Genomic DNA, 18,023 nt, shown 5'->3' on the forward strand with positions numbered 1-18,023 from the left:
ATGGAGACTACGAAAAAGTGCAAACTGTCAGAGTGGATGAAAACCCAAATGAATAGTTCATTTTCAGATGAATTAGGCTGTGCAACAGATGCAACTGATGAGGAACAAGACGACTTACCTTATGATGGAGATGTGGAAATAACCTGTAAATACAACAATAATACAGACAATTTGAATGACTGTACTTGTACAAAAGATGTTTTTGGTATTTTATGCTGTACTGAAGATAACAAAAACATAAAAGCAACAGCAAATTATGAAACTCATCTACAGCCTGAAGAATTCTCCAATCACCACAGAGGTGCCAAAGGAACAACAGGAATTTCAGTTGAAACACCTGGAAGCGAAGCTTCCTTCAAGAAGGAATCACCTGTTGGTGGTTTTAGTAAACCAGAGAGCAAAGAACATGTAACTCGCTCAAAAATGTCCAATGTCTTTTTGCGTCATTTTTCTAAGGGAGAGTTAATAAGCACATGCCAGTTAATTGAATGCGAGACAATCCCAGAGACATCCTTTACTGAAAGTATCGATGACGCTGTGAGCACACCTGAGCCTTCAGAACATGGCAAAGGCCCTTTGGCGCAGGAACAACCAGCAACTAACTGCCAAGAATGTACCTTAGAAAAGCACGAGGAAGTAAACACTGGTGATAAAAGTCAAAATTCGCTGAATGAAAATAGATGTGCTTCAAATAAATCTGTTTCTTCTACTGGTAAGTGCAGCTGCAGACAAGGAAATTCACAATTGATCAGTGAGAATGAAGATACACACGTGTCTCAAAACATGAAAAAAGACAGAGACCTGCTTAAGGAAAGAGATTCCCCTCACAAGCTCAGATATGGCCAAGGTCAAGCTCACTATTGCGTTTGTGACTTCCCCGAAGTTGCTTCAGAAGTTAAAATACCAAAAAGAAGTGACAATATTAACTCAGTTCCCACAATTGAAAGAACAAAACCCTTCCCTATTTTGCTAAGTCAGTCACTAATTGTGAATAAGATTCTAGAAAATAAGAACTATTTCAATTCTGCTGAAGTACAGAACCAAGAAGAAAGGAGCATTCCAGAACTGGTGCAACAGCTAGAGGTAATTAAGGTGCTTCAAGAAATTCTTAATACTTGTTAGAGTGATGTTTACCATAAGAAGATACTCTGTGTCCAGTAAAATCCAACGTAACTAGTTCATGAAGGCAGTCTATAAGTACAAGCAAGTATATCACTTTAGTCAACAACTGGTTCCACAAATAAAATTTTGCGAGACTGAATTTATATGGAATTTTCATTGCCAAATATTTAATCATGCTCTGGAGTATTACTTGAGATTATAAACCATCCTATCAAATCGTTGTAACTAAAAATTTATAGTGAATTTCCTATAAATCCTTAGATTCATCAAAAGTACCAAATTTTTTCTTAAAGTAAGTTTTTCTTAAAAAATGTATTTTCATACTATGCCTGTGTTTATGTTAAAGACAATGTTTGCCTTTTTTTTGCATCTTAAGACTCATCAACTCTATATAATGGTATTTATTGACAAGTCAATTCTTTTTAAAGGATTGGTTTGACAACAACATTTCTCTTACTGTAGTAAATTTCTTCTACAGTTTCTTAGTAGTTAGATAATCAGTTTTGAATTTTATGACCTGCCATGGAGTTCATTCAGCTCTACAGATGCTTGAGTCCATTCCTAGATTTGTATCGTAGTAAATCATTCAAGATGTAACAAGTTTTAATAGTTTTCCCCATTATTTCCTGGCTGCAAACAAGACGCTGACACAGCATGCTGACACTCAGAATTGTACTGACCATCTGAGATTGAATCCTAAGGTAAGTACCTCAAAACAGTTTTGGTGGTGGTTGTTTGTTTAAGGGGTTTTTAATGCATTCTCCTTTAGTACTATGAATATTCCCCAAAACTATTTTGTCACCTTCATACTGTGCTTCCCATTTATACAAATCCTCTTTAGATTTTCACAACACAGAGTTGAAGTATTTAAGTATTTGTACAATGAGACACTATACATATATCAAACTATAAACACAGAAAATTATATGGTACTGTTATCATAAACATTTCATTAATATTCATAACTTGTCCTATGTATTTTGAGTTATTTCTAAATTTTTTTTATGTCCACAAGTGTTCTATACATTGTTCCTATAACCAAAGTTCTCATTTTAACAGATGCTTCCTCAGTCAGATTTTCCAAAAGCCAGCATTGCCATTTACTCAGGAGGTACTGGGACATCCTCTGAAGTCTTTACATTACATGCTCCTGCCCCTACACAATCTACATGTGGTTTGTCTAAAGCAAGTAAATAAAATTACAGTAACTATGCAAATGACTATTTTATGTAATTTGATAGTGCTTTTGGGCAGACTTTTTGTGCAGAAATTCCAATTGATTGATCTTATCTTGTATTACGTAGGATTACAGTGTGGAACAACAGCATCAGCATTACCAGCAGCTGGTACAGTAGAAGCACACTGTCTAAATCCTTCCAATTTACTGCCAGAACCAACACTAGGAGAAAAGATGTCTCAAATACTAAAGGATCAGACCGATCAACTGATAAAGAAAGTAAAGAGTTCTGTTTCAGTATCTTCTTTGCACTGATGCTCCAATTCTATATTCATTTGGCATACTTGTTTTTAAAATCCCAAATAACAGTCTAATATTTTGTCTTGAAGGTGGAAGACTTCTCTATGCGTAAAACCCAAGAGACATGCCTTTTACAAGACAACTATCCGGTAAATTAATTTATCGATTTTCAGATGTTTTCCTCAATCTCAGACTGAAATTACTGCTTAAGAAGCAAAAATGAAGGTGTTCAGTAGATGGCTGAATTCTTAAATCTGTTTTAAGGGTTACAACTTGAAACTATTAGTGAAAAGCCTTAAGTTGGCATATAAGTTATTAATTTTGACATGTAGGGTATCAGTTCAGAAATCATGGTTGAATATTTTACTTGTACATAGTAGTGCAGCACAGTACAAGGTGGGCATAACAAGATGATGTCCAGTTCCAGTTCAGAGCAGTAGCAAAATTCTTACATGACTGCAAACAGCATCTGACTTACACAGCATAAATAGCTATCACCATGGCTTGCTAAATCATAATGACATTTGCTATTGAATCTTTTCTTATCGGTGAAGGCATTAAATCAATTGAAAAGACACCTTGATGCCTTGGAAAGGAATTACTTAGCAACTAGAGAAGAGCACCATAATTTACAGCTGCAGAACTACAAGAACAAGTCTATCAACATTGGAGAGTTTGATCCTGAAAGGTTAGAATATAAGTGCTGAGTAGTATATCAGTATATTTTCCACACTTTGTGTGTCTTACAACCATTACTTCATTTATCCATTAGAATTTTTCTGAAGTGAAAACGTTATCTTAATGTTATATGTGGTAAGCTAGAAGTCATTTGGCCAAAATTCATCTTGGGCTTTACATATCCAAGTTATAATTACAATATCTAATTGATTAATTCAAGATCTTAAAAGGGACTTGGTGAACTCCATTAATTTATTTTTTTACTAAGAGAAGTGTACTGCAATGTCCAACATGGTTATCATAGTAAGAAAATATTTTTATATAGGTTTCACTAACTGTGTATTGCAATTGGATTTAGAAAGGTAGAAGGGGAAATATTTAGGCTTGGTATGCTGCTTGAAGACATCCAAGAACAAACTGATGACAGCAAAAGCAACTCGTCGTCTTTGCTTACTTCCTATGAATCTGCCCATTCATCATATTCTCTTTGTGAGGTAACTGAGTTTTATTATTTAAAGACTACTTTATTCTGTTTTACTGATGCAAGTCTCAAGAACCTCAGTATGATAGTACTATTGCATGTTCTCTAATAAAAGCATGACACTTCTATATAGCTTGTTACTTCAAAGAAAAATGTTTGTTGTTTTTTTCCCCATGAAATATTAACTTCATAATATTTCATTAATTATAACAGAAACCTAAGTATAAAACCACAGCTACACTGAATATTCTTAACCCCAGCTTCAATAGCATTTATTTCAGAATAAGAAAATACAAGCAGCTACTTACAAAGCTGTCTTTGTTTTGGGGAATTAATCGCTATAATTTAATTGGAAGAAATATTACTTGATTTGTCCAAGTTTCTTAAAATGCAGAATTACTATAAGACCAAGCATCATTGCGCTATAGAAAATTCAGTTTACTGTTAAACATGGTAGTATTTTGTCCTGGATCATAAATGCACAAAAAAAACAACTTATGGCTTTCTACAAATGTACAGATAAGCATCACCAAATGCTTTCATAGTCAATGTTTTAAGGAAACATTTTTCTCTGAATCTCAGAGATGGTCAGAAAACGCGGGCTGGTAGAAGTCATGTACTTGCAATGCGATGACCATATTCTACATGTACCTATGCTATGGTTTCTTCGTACAGAGCTCAGCAGTTTCAAGCATTGCTGATCCTCCAGAAAGAAAAGGAATTGAAACTGCATTTCTTCACAAAAACAATGAGAAAGAAAAAAGTCAGACAACTGATGTAATCCCACAGACAAGTCCATTTTATTTAGAAGGCGACAAGTGCAATCTTTGTCTTCACATGTAAGTGAAAACTTTGAAACAGCTATTGAAGCTTTTATAAAAATCTGCCTAAAATTATATGCTGAACATAGAAAAGTGAGATGTCTGGAATCTCTGAAAGCAATGGGAATATTTCCAGAAGAAAACTTTTACAGAATTCCATAACTACGTACTCAAGAATTTCTTCCAGCCTGGCATTCCTACCTTTCAGGTCTTACAGACTTCAAAAGATTTCCTGAAGCCAGAACACTACCATCAGTTTCACTAGGAGTTAAATCATACCTCTGTTTAAAACTCACTGCAACCACACAAATTCAGGATGTGAATGACTAGTCAAAGTACAGTACCAGTAAAAAAATTATTTGCCAATATTTGTGTGGTATTTCTAATTAACAAAATGGAAGGATGCAGATATTTACATAATTAGCCATCAAAACTTTGTGAAAGAATTCTAGATACCATGCCTGCCCTATTGGGGAGTATTTCATAGGTGTGAATCTTATCTCAATGACATTAGAAAAATAAAATAAATGGTTTCTTCTTAACAAATTAAGGTTACAAAAGAGATCTGAATCAACTTCCAGAAGAGAAACAGAGACTGTGGGAAAAGGTCTGCTAGCAAACAAGCTTTCTTCCAACGTAATGGTACGAGATCTGTTTCCCAACTCAATTTTTTTTAAACTTAGATTATCTTACTCAGCTTTGAGATCACACAGCATTGTTCTCTTCAGTTTTTGCACATCATGATGGCTCCACTTACGAGATACTACAGCATATCATAACATTGCTGGATCAGTTTCCAAAAGAGAAATTTAAGGAAAGACTCTCAAACATTTTTGAAATTTGTGATAAAATTTGCTTCTCTCAGGAAAGAGTTAACTGTGCGTACTAGCCTGCCTTTATTAGTTGTTCAGAAAGGAAAAACCTACAAGCAATTGCTTGCCTACAAAACTATTTAATTTTAAGGCACTGAGAGAAATTAATTAATATATGCTAATCCTTCACAAAGCAAGGTGAAAGCCTGTGTTGAATTCCAACTTCACAGACAAAAAAGTGCTCATATTTTGTCCAGTCTGCTCTACAGTTGGAATTGTTAATAGATAAATCAAATTGCAGAGTTGATGGCAACTAAACGCAATACAGAAGTGATGTGCAAATGATGCCACTGTTCACACTGTCCTGTTTGATAAGTACACAGTAATATAAACAATCACATATAAGTTTGCTTTGCCTTCTGGTTGCAACAGCGATTCCTTTCACCTGAAGAAAAATATGCTTCTGAAGGTCTTGCATCCCATCAGAGTACATTAAGTCAAAAATTTAATGCTGATGAAGAAAGTATGAAAGGGTAAGTGTCTTACATATTTTGGCTAGTCAATAAACATGGTTCTCTACAGTTAAGTGAGCAGATACATGCATGTACACTGATATGTCTCTACACTGGACTCTGCATGAAACACTGAATAATGTCTCTAATACATATAAATTGAGAGGATGATCTGTTTTAATCACATCAGGTATATCATACACCAGACCACTGGAGAACTGACAAAACTCCCATCATTATGTTCATATTACAAAGTAGCCCATCTCAGTAGACCAGGATAAGGTTTATGATGCTTAAATGGCACAGAGTTATTTTAATAGCATATTAAGAGAAGAGGCTTTGTCTTTCTTCTGTATTCAGCAATGCATGTCAGCATCCCAAGTTGAGATGATTACAAAGTGTTCAGCAATTAAAAATAATTGAAATAATCATTGTCATGAACTAATCTGGTAGGTGGGCATATTGATATATCTGCATATATTTCAAGTGAAAGGGTCAGTCTGTAAAGTTCATTTACAGAAATGTCAGCTTGATAAAATAATTCTACATGTGTTATTTTGGAGTTTGACATTTTGGCAAATTAAATCTCTATCCAAAGCTATATCACATAATACATGCAGTGTAGAACACAGTAATATTGATCTAAATATTCTCTCATATTATTTTACAGAGTAGATGTTAGTATTTACCTAGTAAAACTCACCGAGCTTCCATTTTTTTTTCCTCTGTCATTTAAGGAAAGTTAGCTCAATCTTCTGATCATTATTTTCATGATTAAGTGGAAATTTGTCCAAGTAAATCTCATGATACTGTATGCCCGAAGTTGAAAATAGGTATGTCAAATAAGGCAAACAAGTAGCTTTGTTCTTGTTCTGTCAGAAGGTACATCTCAAATATTCCTTTAATTAAAGGCAGTAAAATTAAAACTTTAATAGCTCAAAGTGACTAAGAAGCCCTATCATCCTTACTACTGATAATGTTTTGATGCAACATATATGAACACATATATAAATACACAGGATTTCATACTACTTTGCTGTGTAAAGATGTGATTATCAACAACTCTACTTTAAAGCATGTTTCACAGCTCTGCTAAGTTGGGGTTCTTTTGTCAGAATGTGTCCTTTGACTAACAGGGTCATCATTTTGCATTTGGTTAATTTTTAATTTAAGCTTTTACTTATCACCTCTTCAGATAATTGATACAGGTAGAGTTCTTTCTATGAGTAAGTCTGATTAATCCTCAATTAAGAAGTGCTCAAACATTAATATAATATGCTCATAAGGCTTATCATAAAGGTATTAAGATACAATTAAGGTATCATTCTGTTTTCATCCTCAAAGAAATAAAAACATCCAGGAAAGGAAAACTGGAACACGTTCACTCTTCTTTCAGAGAAAACCAACCGATTTATCAGATACCAACCTGAGTAAGTAGTGATGGCATACAAAAGTTAGAACTGTGCTTATACCTACTATTGAATCTTGTTAAGAAATACATTCCCGTCACATCACAGCAGCATGAAAATTGTTTTGTAGTTTTAACAGATGTTACTGCTAAGCACAGCACAAGACACTAAGAAAAAAAAAGGAGACTAAATAGGACACTAAGTCAAATTCACTTTGGAAGTCTCAGTGATAGACCAAGAGGCAACAGACAAGCTGCAGCATAATTTCCAGTTATGTGTAAGCAAAAGAGTTTTAACTGTGGATTTAGTCAAGCATTGAAATGATTTGCCCTAGAGAAGCTATGGCATCTCCATCCTCAGAGATATTCAGAACTCAACTGGACAGCGTCCTAAGCAACTTCATCTAAGTTGGTCCTGCTTTGAGAGGGGATTGGGCCAGACCATCTCCAGAAGCCCTATCCAACCTGAATTACTCTATAATTCTAATTCACCTTTTAGATAAGTCTCCAAATACTACTACTACTACCATTTTCAAAAGCCTAACAGTGGTGTGCACACATGCTTTGATTTTGCTCTCTCTCTTTATCATGTGCATTTATTTCATGTCCTAGAAGGAGATTCTAAACTTAATGACTGAAACATTTCATATCAGTAGTTTTTTTTGGTTTTGGATTCAACTTTCTTATTTTGCATGAAAACAAAGAAAGAAAGTTTTCCTAGATCTTTGATCCATTCAGGGTTCTCACAGACTGGAAATACTCTCCTTCCTTAGTCCAGCTCCTAATAATATAGTTTCATTGAATCCAGACTAGAGCCCACACAGGCTACTGTGAGCTAGTTAAGTCAGCTGTCAAGTCATCCAGGACTTCAGCTCTTGGAAGTTCACTAAGAATCTGTCAGCATTTGTTTCTCTTAGGGCATACAAATTTTATCTTTCCACTGCAGAATACTCTGAAGCTCTTAGTGCCCAACAAATAAGAGAGAACACCATGAGCTGTCCTAGACTCAGTTTTAATTCTGAATATGTAAGTTATTCTTACCTTTGGTCTACCTTTTATCTTTGGGTTCTCTGCGATATCCTTTTGCTTTAATATACGACACTGAGGCCATTACTGTTGGTACTGGTTTGTGCAATAGCTACAGCAGTGTCATACTAGATCCTCCCAGATTCTCTTGTCACATTCCTCTTAGGCTGCATTGTTTTCATAACACTTGAACTTGTAGGAATTTTACCTTGAAAAGGAGAACCTAAGGACAGGAAGATGGAGAGCTCAATTTTTATTTTTTTTTTTAATAGAGTTCTGGGACTGGAAACGACGACAAAAAAAAAAATCTACATTTGAGGCTTATGGTCAGGGCTGAAAAAACAATCTTTAAAGTTCAGTCCCTACCTGTAAAATGGAGCAAAAAGTACTTTCAAATTGCAGTAGTGTTAACAGCAGCAAATGGCTCAGAAATTATGGTGCTGAAAACCCAATAATTACCTAGGTACACAAGCCAAAACTTTTAATATTTCAGACAATTTATATGTGGTTTTGGGATTTTAGGCAGTAATTCAGAAGACATCTCAGCCTATGATTCTTACAGTGAGTCACAAAGCGAGGAACTCATGAACTGTGAGACTGAAGGTTACAAAACATTCAAGACAAGATTATGTGGAGAGAGAAAAGGTATAATGATTGCAAAAATATTACAATCTACACAAAAGTATTCTTGTTTATAGTTTTTCTAAACAACATGTCTCTGTTTTCAGGGCTTACATACAGATGCCCTAGAGGATACAGAGATCAATTTAAACTCAGGAATTACAAAGAACCTGTTCAGTCTTGTACCCTATGTAGAAATAAAAGTTCTGGTTCATCCTGTAAGTACGATATTACTGCAATAATTACCAATCACACGCTAGATTTTAAGGGTCAGAAAGCCACAATGCACACACCAGACCAAATTTAATTTAGCATAAGCAATCAGCAACACTGTAGCTAAACAGTGGATGTGTACAGATCTTGTAGAGCAAGACCAGCAAATCCAACTTTTACACACCTAGCCAAGTTTAATCCTCATGCATGAGAGCTTAAACCTTCTCTAGTTCTTTATGAGAGGAGTCCCTTCCATATTTCATTTATGACAGGAATATCTTATTTTACAGTGCCACATGGAAGAATTTGAAATCGGCCATTACTGTGCCAACTTTTTCAGTACTAACTGTTATCTAATGTAGTGTAAAGAAGTACTAAAGAAAATTCCAGCTCTACACTCAAATTGTGTGACATGTAAAGTCAAGGGAAGTCTCATTAAAAAAAAACAACACCAACGCTTCAAAAGCTACACATTCAACTTTAGGTCACTCACCTCAGACTCCTCTCTACACAGCAGGAAGAAATTGCATGCAGAAAAATACAAATTTTCAACAGTGAAAAGAAAGTATAAGTTAGCTACTTCTCTATATAAATACTGTAAAACTAAAAATCAAAGTGGTATTCATGTAATTATCAGGATTAAGAGAGTCTAATTATCCTACACTTCCCCCTGCAGTCTTTCACTGTATGAAAAGGAATATACATCTGCATACCATTTGTCACAGAACTAACTTCAACAGCAAACCCAAAAAGGTTAATCTATCCTCATTTACAAAAAATTTTAAATGTATTGAAGTTTTATTCAGCACTGATAGTTACTTGATTTTTTAATTTATGCTAAATAGAGAAAAATGTTAAATACATAGGAAATCACCTTTTTTTTTCTTTTGTTTTAAACACAGCCTCAATGACTCCAGCTTATGCACAGAAGGTAATCTCCACTCAAAAGGCTCAAAAAAGTAAACGGCTACATGAACTTGTAAACAGACTTTCTGAAAGGTAAGCTGTAGCAATAACAATATGTAGTACAACAGAAAATGCCATTGTTGAAGATTCAGCATGGAAAAAACTCACTATTGTCATAAGTGGGAGGATTTTTTTATCTTTTGCAGTGCATGCTGTATATTAGAATTTTGCTCAATAATGAAATTAAAATATTTACCCTAAGAGCAAATGTAATTAATCCTTAGAGTAGTTCTTCAATCTTTCTAATTTAATGAGGAGTCAAGATGTGACAACTTTAGCTGACACATTTGGTAAAAAAAAACACAAAACAAAACAAAAGAAACAAAAACCGAAACCTCACTTTATTAAGACAATGTTCCCATTCACAGATTCAAAAGCAGGTCTGTATTTAAGCTGCAATTCTGTTTGCTACCAGCTATTTCTTTATAAATAACAATCCTACTGTTAACATTAAATTACACTGGGAGTCTGAAGTAAAGTGGATTCATAACTATAGCACAGACTAGACAAACTCTGACAAGTTTAGTTACCATAGTTTTTGACAGCAGTACTCAATAGCAGCAATTGCCAGGAAGTACAGCAGCTGCACTTAATCAATGGCAAAGACCACTCTCTGAGAGAAGGTCACAGCAGCAAGAACAGATGCTATTATGAGAGATTTCCTGACTTGGCATTGTGGAATGTTTTCTGTCTTACTGCAATATAGATGCAACACAAATTATGATGGACTGTGCTTTACAATTAAATGAAAAAATTCTACTCACTGTAAAATTAACTTGCACCTGAGTATGCTATCAAGGTGTATATGTTTAATTCATAGTTTAGAAATTCTTTTGCGTACTAAAATTGTTTGTATTTTATTCTCTTATCTTTAGGCAAAACTTTGAGGCTGCCAAACCCTGCTATTCAAGCACACATGATAAAATTACTCTTTCACATCAATACTTACCCAGCAAGAAGTCTGCCCGAAGCAAATCTGCAATCAACATCAGAAACACAAATGCCAATGATTCCAACGCAAATGTAAGCCTTTAAAAGCCGCACAACTATCTCATCCCCACATCATGGCACGGCTGATCATCCCCATTCTTAACAAGTTGATTATTACAATCTAAGCATGTCTAGTCCATTTGAGGATAAGACAGGAGGAAGTTAAAAAAACCAAGTATTTTAGCTTGTATGTTACTATATTACTTCATACGAAGAGTATGCTACAGACTTTTCATGCAACTTAGTCCCTGTATAAACAGTAAAAAGGACAGAAAAGGAGCCCTGGATCTTACCACTGGAATTATGTTTCATATACTGAAACAAAGAATGTCACTCTAGCCATGCAAACCACTATCAAAACCAAAAGAAAACCTTCTCAATACATCAAACATGCACCACACTGGGGCTGCTACTTTAGAAAGGTGTCAATATCTCTCTGTTCAAAGGATTACACAATTAAAGAGAAATAATTGACACTTCCAACTTGAATCCCAGAGCAGTATCACATGACTCAGAATTTTTACTTCTCAACATGTATTCAGATTCAAAATGCTCCATAGAACCTTAAACAAACATAACTTCCTATTCTGTACCTATGTAAATATTTGCCTTCAGTACTAACAAGGCTGTATTTTATTATTCCCAACAGATTTTAAGTTCTACTCTGGATCATGCCATACAGACAGCAAATGGTTTGAAGAAAGCTACAGAACGAATGGTACGAGCAGTTTCAGAAGATCTAGCTAAAATTAAAAGAAAACAGCTTTAATTACCCAGTTTCAAATGCTACATTGTTTTGCTGGTTGATGCTGAAGTGTCAGTATTTCTGCTGTGCTGCGCTTGTTGGGGATAGAGTTTATTTTCTTCCTAGTAGCTAGTATGGGGCTGTGTTTTGGATTTGTGCTGAAAACAACCTTGATAATCCAGAGATGGTTTTGTTACTGCTGAGCAGTGCTTACACAGAGTCAAGGCCTTTTCTGCTTCTCACCCCACCCCACCAGCAAGTGGGCTGGGGGCGCACAAGGAGTTGGGAGGGGACACAGCTTGGACAGCTGACCCCAACTGACCAAAGGGACACTCCATACCAGATGACATCATGCTCAGCACATAAAGCTGGGGGAAGGAAGAAAGGGACTTCAGAATGATGGCATTTATCTTCCCAAGTGACCATTATGCATGATGGAGCCCTGCTTTCCGGGAGACAGCTGAACACCTGCCTGCTGATGGGAAGGGGTGAATGAATTCCCTGTTGTGCTTTACATATTAAACTGTCTTTATCTCGAGCCTTGGGTTTTCTTACATTTACCCTATGGATTCTCTCCCCATCCCCATTGTAGGGGGAGTGAGCGAGCAGCTGGGTGGTGCTTAGTTGCCAGCTGGGGTTAAACTATGACATCTGCAAATATAAACCAATAAATGAAAAGATCAAAAAGTCGGCTAGCTGACTTTCCCAGCTGTTCTGTACCTTTGATTTGCCTCTTAGTCATCTCTGAATATCACCCATATTTAATTAAGAAATAAATTGCACTTGGAAATATATCTTTATTATCTAGGGTAATCAGGCCAACATCTGTGCTTACGTAAATCTAGGCCCGCATGTATGTGCTAGACACCTATTTTAAGATGTATAATATGAAAACAGGAACTTTCAAAATTACAATAGAGCTTGTACATGTACTCTAAAATATGAGGGTTTAGGGGGAGACATTTATCTTGATACAACTCTTGTCCATTCTTGATCTTGGTAAAACAATTCTTCATCTAGAAAAAAGTAGCTGAGAATATACTTAGAGGAAAAAACAAACAAGAAAATATTAACATCCTCACAAGAATTCCCTCCCTGCCCCTTCACAAGGTCCTGTAAGAAACCAGGAGCTGTTTGTGCTACATATTACGGTCAGATTTCTTATCTTAAAGCATGTCTATTAATCTACCTTCACAATAGCGTTTGGCTTTGCCTTCTGGAAAAACTGAGTGAGGGATTCCAGAACTCTGACGTCTTAAATCTTAGCCCTGTATTTATCAGCTATCAAATTTTGAGCTGGTGATGGCACTTAAGCCTATGGCAGACGCTTGGAGGAAGTCTAACTGCTGAATATGCAAAAGTAATCCAACATTTGAAGCTGGTAATTCTTCAACTCTGTGCAACAAATAAACATCAATACGATGGATTTTATATACTACTGAAATAAATTAGTTCAGTCCTTAAGTAGGACACTTGATATCAGTTATTTTGTTCTGTATGTACTGTTTTTAATCTTTGAGAATAGGAAAAGAATTTGCAACTACATATAGCTTTTAGACCAAACCTGGGTTCTTCTTGCCAAAGTATAAGGACTCTAAACAATTTAATTTTTCAAAGTGAGCATCTTCAGTAAGACAGTGTTGAACACTGCATTTCTTAAATACATACTTTTACTCTGGATTTTTATTATTACAGTTAGAAACTAGAAAACATTAGATTTCTACTAAAAAATTTTTAGAAGTTTTGACACACATGGTGTTTGGTGCATCAGTTAAGTTAAAAAAGTGTTGTTCCTGTATTCCTATTGAAAATAAAGTCAGCATACATTAGATGCTTAGCTCATGTAGGTGCATTTGAAAGCTATAGCCACTTATCTTCATCATGCCCCATGTCCTGCAACATTTTAAAATCATTATATAATGTTCTCCCTTTTCATTCCTCTCTGAAGTAGGGGGAATTTGACCTTCTTCCACCTTTCAAGTAACTTTGAATGAACTTACCTAGCAAAGATGTCCTCTTAACCTACTAGTCAACTTGAGGGCAAATATAAGGGAAAAGAAACAAAAACACCTTTCTGCAAAACAATAAATGAATATTCTTACAGTTGGGAACAACGTGAATAAAGTGCTGAGAGTAATCTATTATTTTTCTTTATGACATTTCTCTAAGATTCTACATACAACAAAATAACATTTCAAGGCATATCAATACAACATACCTCTAAAAGGTTCATAAGTTTACACTTAAGTAATTTTCTAAGACAAATCTAAACATTACCAGTATTACAGAATTAGTACCATTTAGAATTTATTTGATCCCCTTCAACATAATCTTTCTTAGTATGTAACAAAGTAGAATAAAACGGTAAATTCTCTTGAATCCATCAGGTGTTTGGTTTGGTTTTCACTTTTTATAAATTATCAACCCATTTGAAAGATTCAGCTGCTTCCCTTCTTTTTCTCCCCTTTTCCCTTGCCCTCACTTCCTCAAAAAGAGAATTTATGCTTAAAATTGTAGAACTTTTATATTACAGGCAATTCAACTTCTAAACCAGATAGACTATGTAGACGCAATTATAAGGAAGTTTGCAAGAAATTAAGTTGTCTGTTTGTTGGTTTGTTGGTTTTTTTTAAAAAAAGCTTTAGTAATAATCCCTGTATATACTTAAATACAAAGTGTACTTCAGTGCACAGTTGACAGCATTTCTCCAAAAAGTTATTTATTGAAATCAGAACTGCTTAGTGCTTCTGTGATTAACTTTCTACCTTACCCACCACCATCTGAAACACCCTTTTGTTTTCTCACAAATTATTTAAAGAATTTTCAGTGAGTTACTTTACAGGAAAATATTATTTTGAGACATTGCACTTGTGTGAAATACTTTTAGCATAAGCTCATATTTACAAATTTCCTTCTGAAGCCTCTACCTAGGCCCTTTTAATTCAGTCCTAGAGAAATAAACTCTATTATAGAGAAATTTCACAGTTCTCAAAAACGATTCCAGTTTATATATAATTACGGTAACTTTAAGCATAATTCGCTAAGAATGAACATGCCCTTTTGAAAAAGCACATACAGTGTAACACTGTCTACACTAAATACAATCTAAGAAACACACGCGTTGATTTTTTTCCTCTCTGCCTTCTACTCCCCAAAAAAGCAGCAAATTTAAATTACAAAATAACATTCTGTTAGTCAGAACCATGTAGTGTCCTTGTACAGTATTCAGAAAAGTCAATTTCATAACAGTATGTACATACTATTCGTCTTCTCCTAATAGGTCATAAACATCACTATTTCTATTCATCCTTAATGCAGACCATATCCTTCGGTTTACTAAGGCTCTTTACTTCATCCAGTAGTCTTTTAGGTGTTAAAATATGAGTAGAACCTGATAAAAGAACATAAGTATTAACTGTATCAGTCTGAAATTCTGACTATCAGACATTCTCAAAAAAAGTTACATGCCAGTGTTTTTTACTGTACTTGGAAAACTGAAAAGCACAACAGTTCAAAGTGCTTGCATGGGTTATGATATAAGACATATAAATGTGTGTCACCATTAGGTAGGCAGTGCCCCTCTTCCACACACTGAGACATCCAGATTAGGACTCTCTTAGTTTGGATACAAGTCTCAAGTCCCTGCTCTGCCTAGTTTGAAACATAGGCTAGAGCCTGGCCCACTTTCACTCTATGCAACTGTCCCAGTCTGCAAGAAATCTCCCCATTCTGCGAAAGGGTGAGTTCACAACAGGCTTTATCCTAGAATCAAGAAACCATCTGGATTAAAGATTATCACAAACAGTAGTTTTCCACAGAAGTATCAGTTACAGAAAATTGGCTTTTACTGACTAACATTTCCTTGAAAAATTTGCAGCAAATTCCAAGTCTGGAGCAGAAAAAAAAAAAAAACACACACACAAAAACCCCACCCTATTGTTCTTCAGGAGTGCACAACTATCTCTCTTATTCTCATAGAGAGTGAATATAACTTCTGTTGTGAAAGGTCATCCTACAGTTATGAAGGGAACTCTTTTGTGTTTAAGATTAGGGCTGTTTTGAACTTTGAATTTTAGTAGCGTCACTCTGAATGGGCTAATATTCCTCAGGTTCTCAACCAGGAATACAGCAAGGTTTCATCTTGCAGTAAACAGCATGAAAATTTGGCAGTTATCACCTTTTCTCGGAAATCAGGATTACAAACAAAACTACAAGAATCATCTCTAAACAAAAGGGAAGATGGCACTGTGGTTAGTGCCAGATACTACAGTGAAAGAGTGACCTACACTAAATGTAGTTTTGTAAACAAGTCTCAGATGAAGAAAGTCTTGTTAAACTACATTCCTGTTGTCTTGGCCTTTCCACTGCAACTCAAAACTAGGACCAGTGTTAAACCTACCTCAACCACCACCAACTAAACCAGTAAACAAAACAAACAAAAAAAAACCTGACAACACACAGTAGGCACATACAGCACAGCCTGCTACTTTAATGTACAGACTCTAGATCTCAGAATCAAGGCTGTCATTGCTTTAGGGAAGAGTATTTATTTATTTAAAATTATGGTAGATAGATTTAATCCTTTTTGAAACTCAAGACTAAATTTAATTTAGAATGTTTTAGATGACCCACACCCAGACACCGGCTGCCACTGCAGATGGCTACAGGTCTCTAGTAAGGTTCTACATCTAGGAGCTGTTTTGCATCATATATGCAAGTGTTTTAGCACCTAAATTTAAACAGCAATACAGGAAATTATCGTTTGCAGCACAGCAGCTGATGGAACAAGAATTTGCTGCCTCTGAAGTATTAACGGAGAGATTACTACTCCAGCTGGTAATTGATGCATTTACTGCTAAATCTTATTAAGATTATGGAGACTACTCCAGTTTTCAGGGCAAAAGTTATAAATCATGGTGTCATTTGGAGAAAGTCTCTGAAGAAACCATGACAAGAACTAGAATATGTTGCAAAGTCAGCTGAGCTACATTGAAAAGTATTTTTGGGTTGGTTTGTTTTGTTTGGGGTTTTGAGGTGTTTATTTTGGTTTTGGGGTTGTTTGTTGGGGTTTTTTTAAGGAAAAAAAAAAATACTTGTCTTCTCTTCCTCCCAAAGTGAACTATTTCGGCCTAGCCTGCCAGCTTTCCTACCAATTTCAAAAGCAATGAGAGCAATAAGCACAGCTGAAGGTAAAGCACAGGCAGATGCAAAAGTTTGTGAGGAAACTGTCATGCAAGGAAACAAAGCACTGTTAAAATCCTTTTTGCTATACATCAGGCTACTTAAATATTTTTTCTGACATAACTCATTATGATTCTTCTATAGAGCATAACAGTATTCCTTGCCCTTAATATCTTCTTGCAGAAAAGCTCCAATCATCAACCAATATAGATAAACTGAAAAGATACTTCAAAGTGCGTGGTTTTAAGAAATACATTGGCTATAGTATTTACTGAACCAACTTAGGGAACGTAAGAAAAAAGATCCTTTAATTTTCCAGAAACACATGTAGCCAACCTCTACATACCACCCTTTCCCAAGACAGGCTTACCAATAACAACTTCACAGGACCTGTAGGCTTGAGAAACTTCATAAGCACTGCGCATCTCCGAATATGTAATTCCTCCGATCACAAATATAATCAGTTTAGCACTACTCTTCCGCTCTTCTTGGTAACTAGCTTTAGGTTTCTGGCGTGCACTGTAAAAGATTTCATAAGATGACATTTATATAGCTTTACTAATTACTTTTGGTAAAAATTATACACTTAAACAGTAACAACTTCTGTCATGCAGTTCAGTGATTATAATTTCAGCAAAAGAATTTAGACAAATTGATAATTAAAAGAATTTTAATGAAAACAAGTTAGCACATTACTCAGAACTATTCAGTTACCACAAGGGGGAAATAAATACAAAGCAAAAACCTTGCAGCACACACAGCTCAAACACAAAGAACTTCTATCAAGCATTTTAATTCTGCACGCTAGCAAATCCAGCGGCATTTTTCATGAGAGGTTCATTTGGAAAAGCTCGAGTCTTAGGTTTCTCAGTCTCCAAATGTGAATAGAATCTATTAAAAAAGTATTTTGGCTCATACCAAATAAGATTCAGATAGCTAGAAGAAAAAAAAAAGCTTTTAAAATATACTT

The 18,023-nt window shown here is 35.3% G+C and overlaps 2 protein-coding genes across 4 annotated transcripts in view; one reads left to right on the forward strand and one right to left on the reverse strand.

Moving 5' to 3' along the window:
• AKNAD1 (AKNA domain containing 1) lies at window positions 1–14,511 on the forward strand. The gene is made up of 16 exons (XM_086617802.1): window positions 1–1,083; window positions 1,764–1,823; window positions 2,182–2,296; window positions 2,427–2,578; window positions 2,689–2,748; window positions 3,154–3,287; window positions 3,636–3,771; window positions 4,434–4,597; window positions 5,131–5,214; window positions 5,814–5,924; window positions 7,248–7,333; window positions 8,860–8,982; window positions 9,066–9,176; window positions 10,074–10,170; window positions 11,013–11,160; window positions 11,777–14,511. The coding sequence occupies exons 1-16, from the start codon at window positions 1–3 to the stop codon at window positions 11,894–11,896; spliced, it is 2,784 nt and encodes a 927-aa protein (XP_086473928.1). The 3' UTR covers window positions 11,897–14,511.
• The window catches only part of STXBP3 (syntaxin binding protein 3), a 25,075-nt gene continuing 21,555 nt past the window's right edge, over window positions 14,504–18,023 (reverse strand). For 2 of the 3 annotated variants that reach the window (XM_086617805.1, XM_086617804.1), the window contains exons 18-19: window positions 17,424–17,572; window positions 14,504–15,263 (exon numbers count right to left, since the gene is read on the reverse strand). In XM_086617805.1, coding sequence (XP_086473931.1) covers window positions 15,172–15,263; window positions 17,424–17,572 — 241 coding nt within the window. In that variant the 3' untranslated portion in view covers window positions 14,504–15,171. Of the gene's footprint in view, window positions 15,264–17,423; window positions 17,573–18,023 lie in introns of those variants that run through there. The other variant, XR_015222372.1, reaches the window with a different exon arrangement.

Source organism: Tauraco erythrolophus, chromosome 10 (assembly GCF_009769465.1).
Source record: "Tauraco erythrolophus isolate bTauEry1 chromosome 10, bTauEry1.pri, whole genome shotgun sequence".
Taxonomy (NCBI): domain Eukaryota; kingdom Metazoa; phylum Chordata; class Aves; order Musophagiformes; family Musophagidae; genus Tauraco; species Tauraco erythrolophus.

Bases quoted from the DNA above. Each gene is read 5' to 3' on its own strand.
- AKNAD1 (XM_086617802.1), top strand. From the start codon at position 1: ATGGAGACTACGAAAAAGTGCAAACTGTCAGAGTGGATGAAAACCCAA. The intron at 1,824-2,181 runs GTAAGTACCTCA...TCATTTTAACAG, and splicing joins ATCTGAGATTGAATCCTAAG to ATGCTTCCTCAGTCAGATTT. The intron at 4,598-5,130 runs GTAAGTGAAAAC...TAACAAATTAAG, and splicing joins TGCAATCTTTGTCTTCACAT to GTTACAAAAGAGATCTGAAT.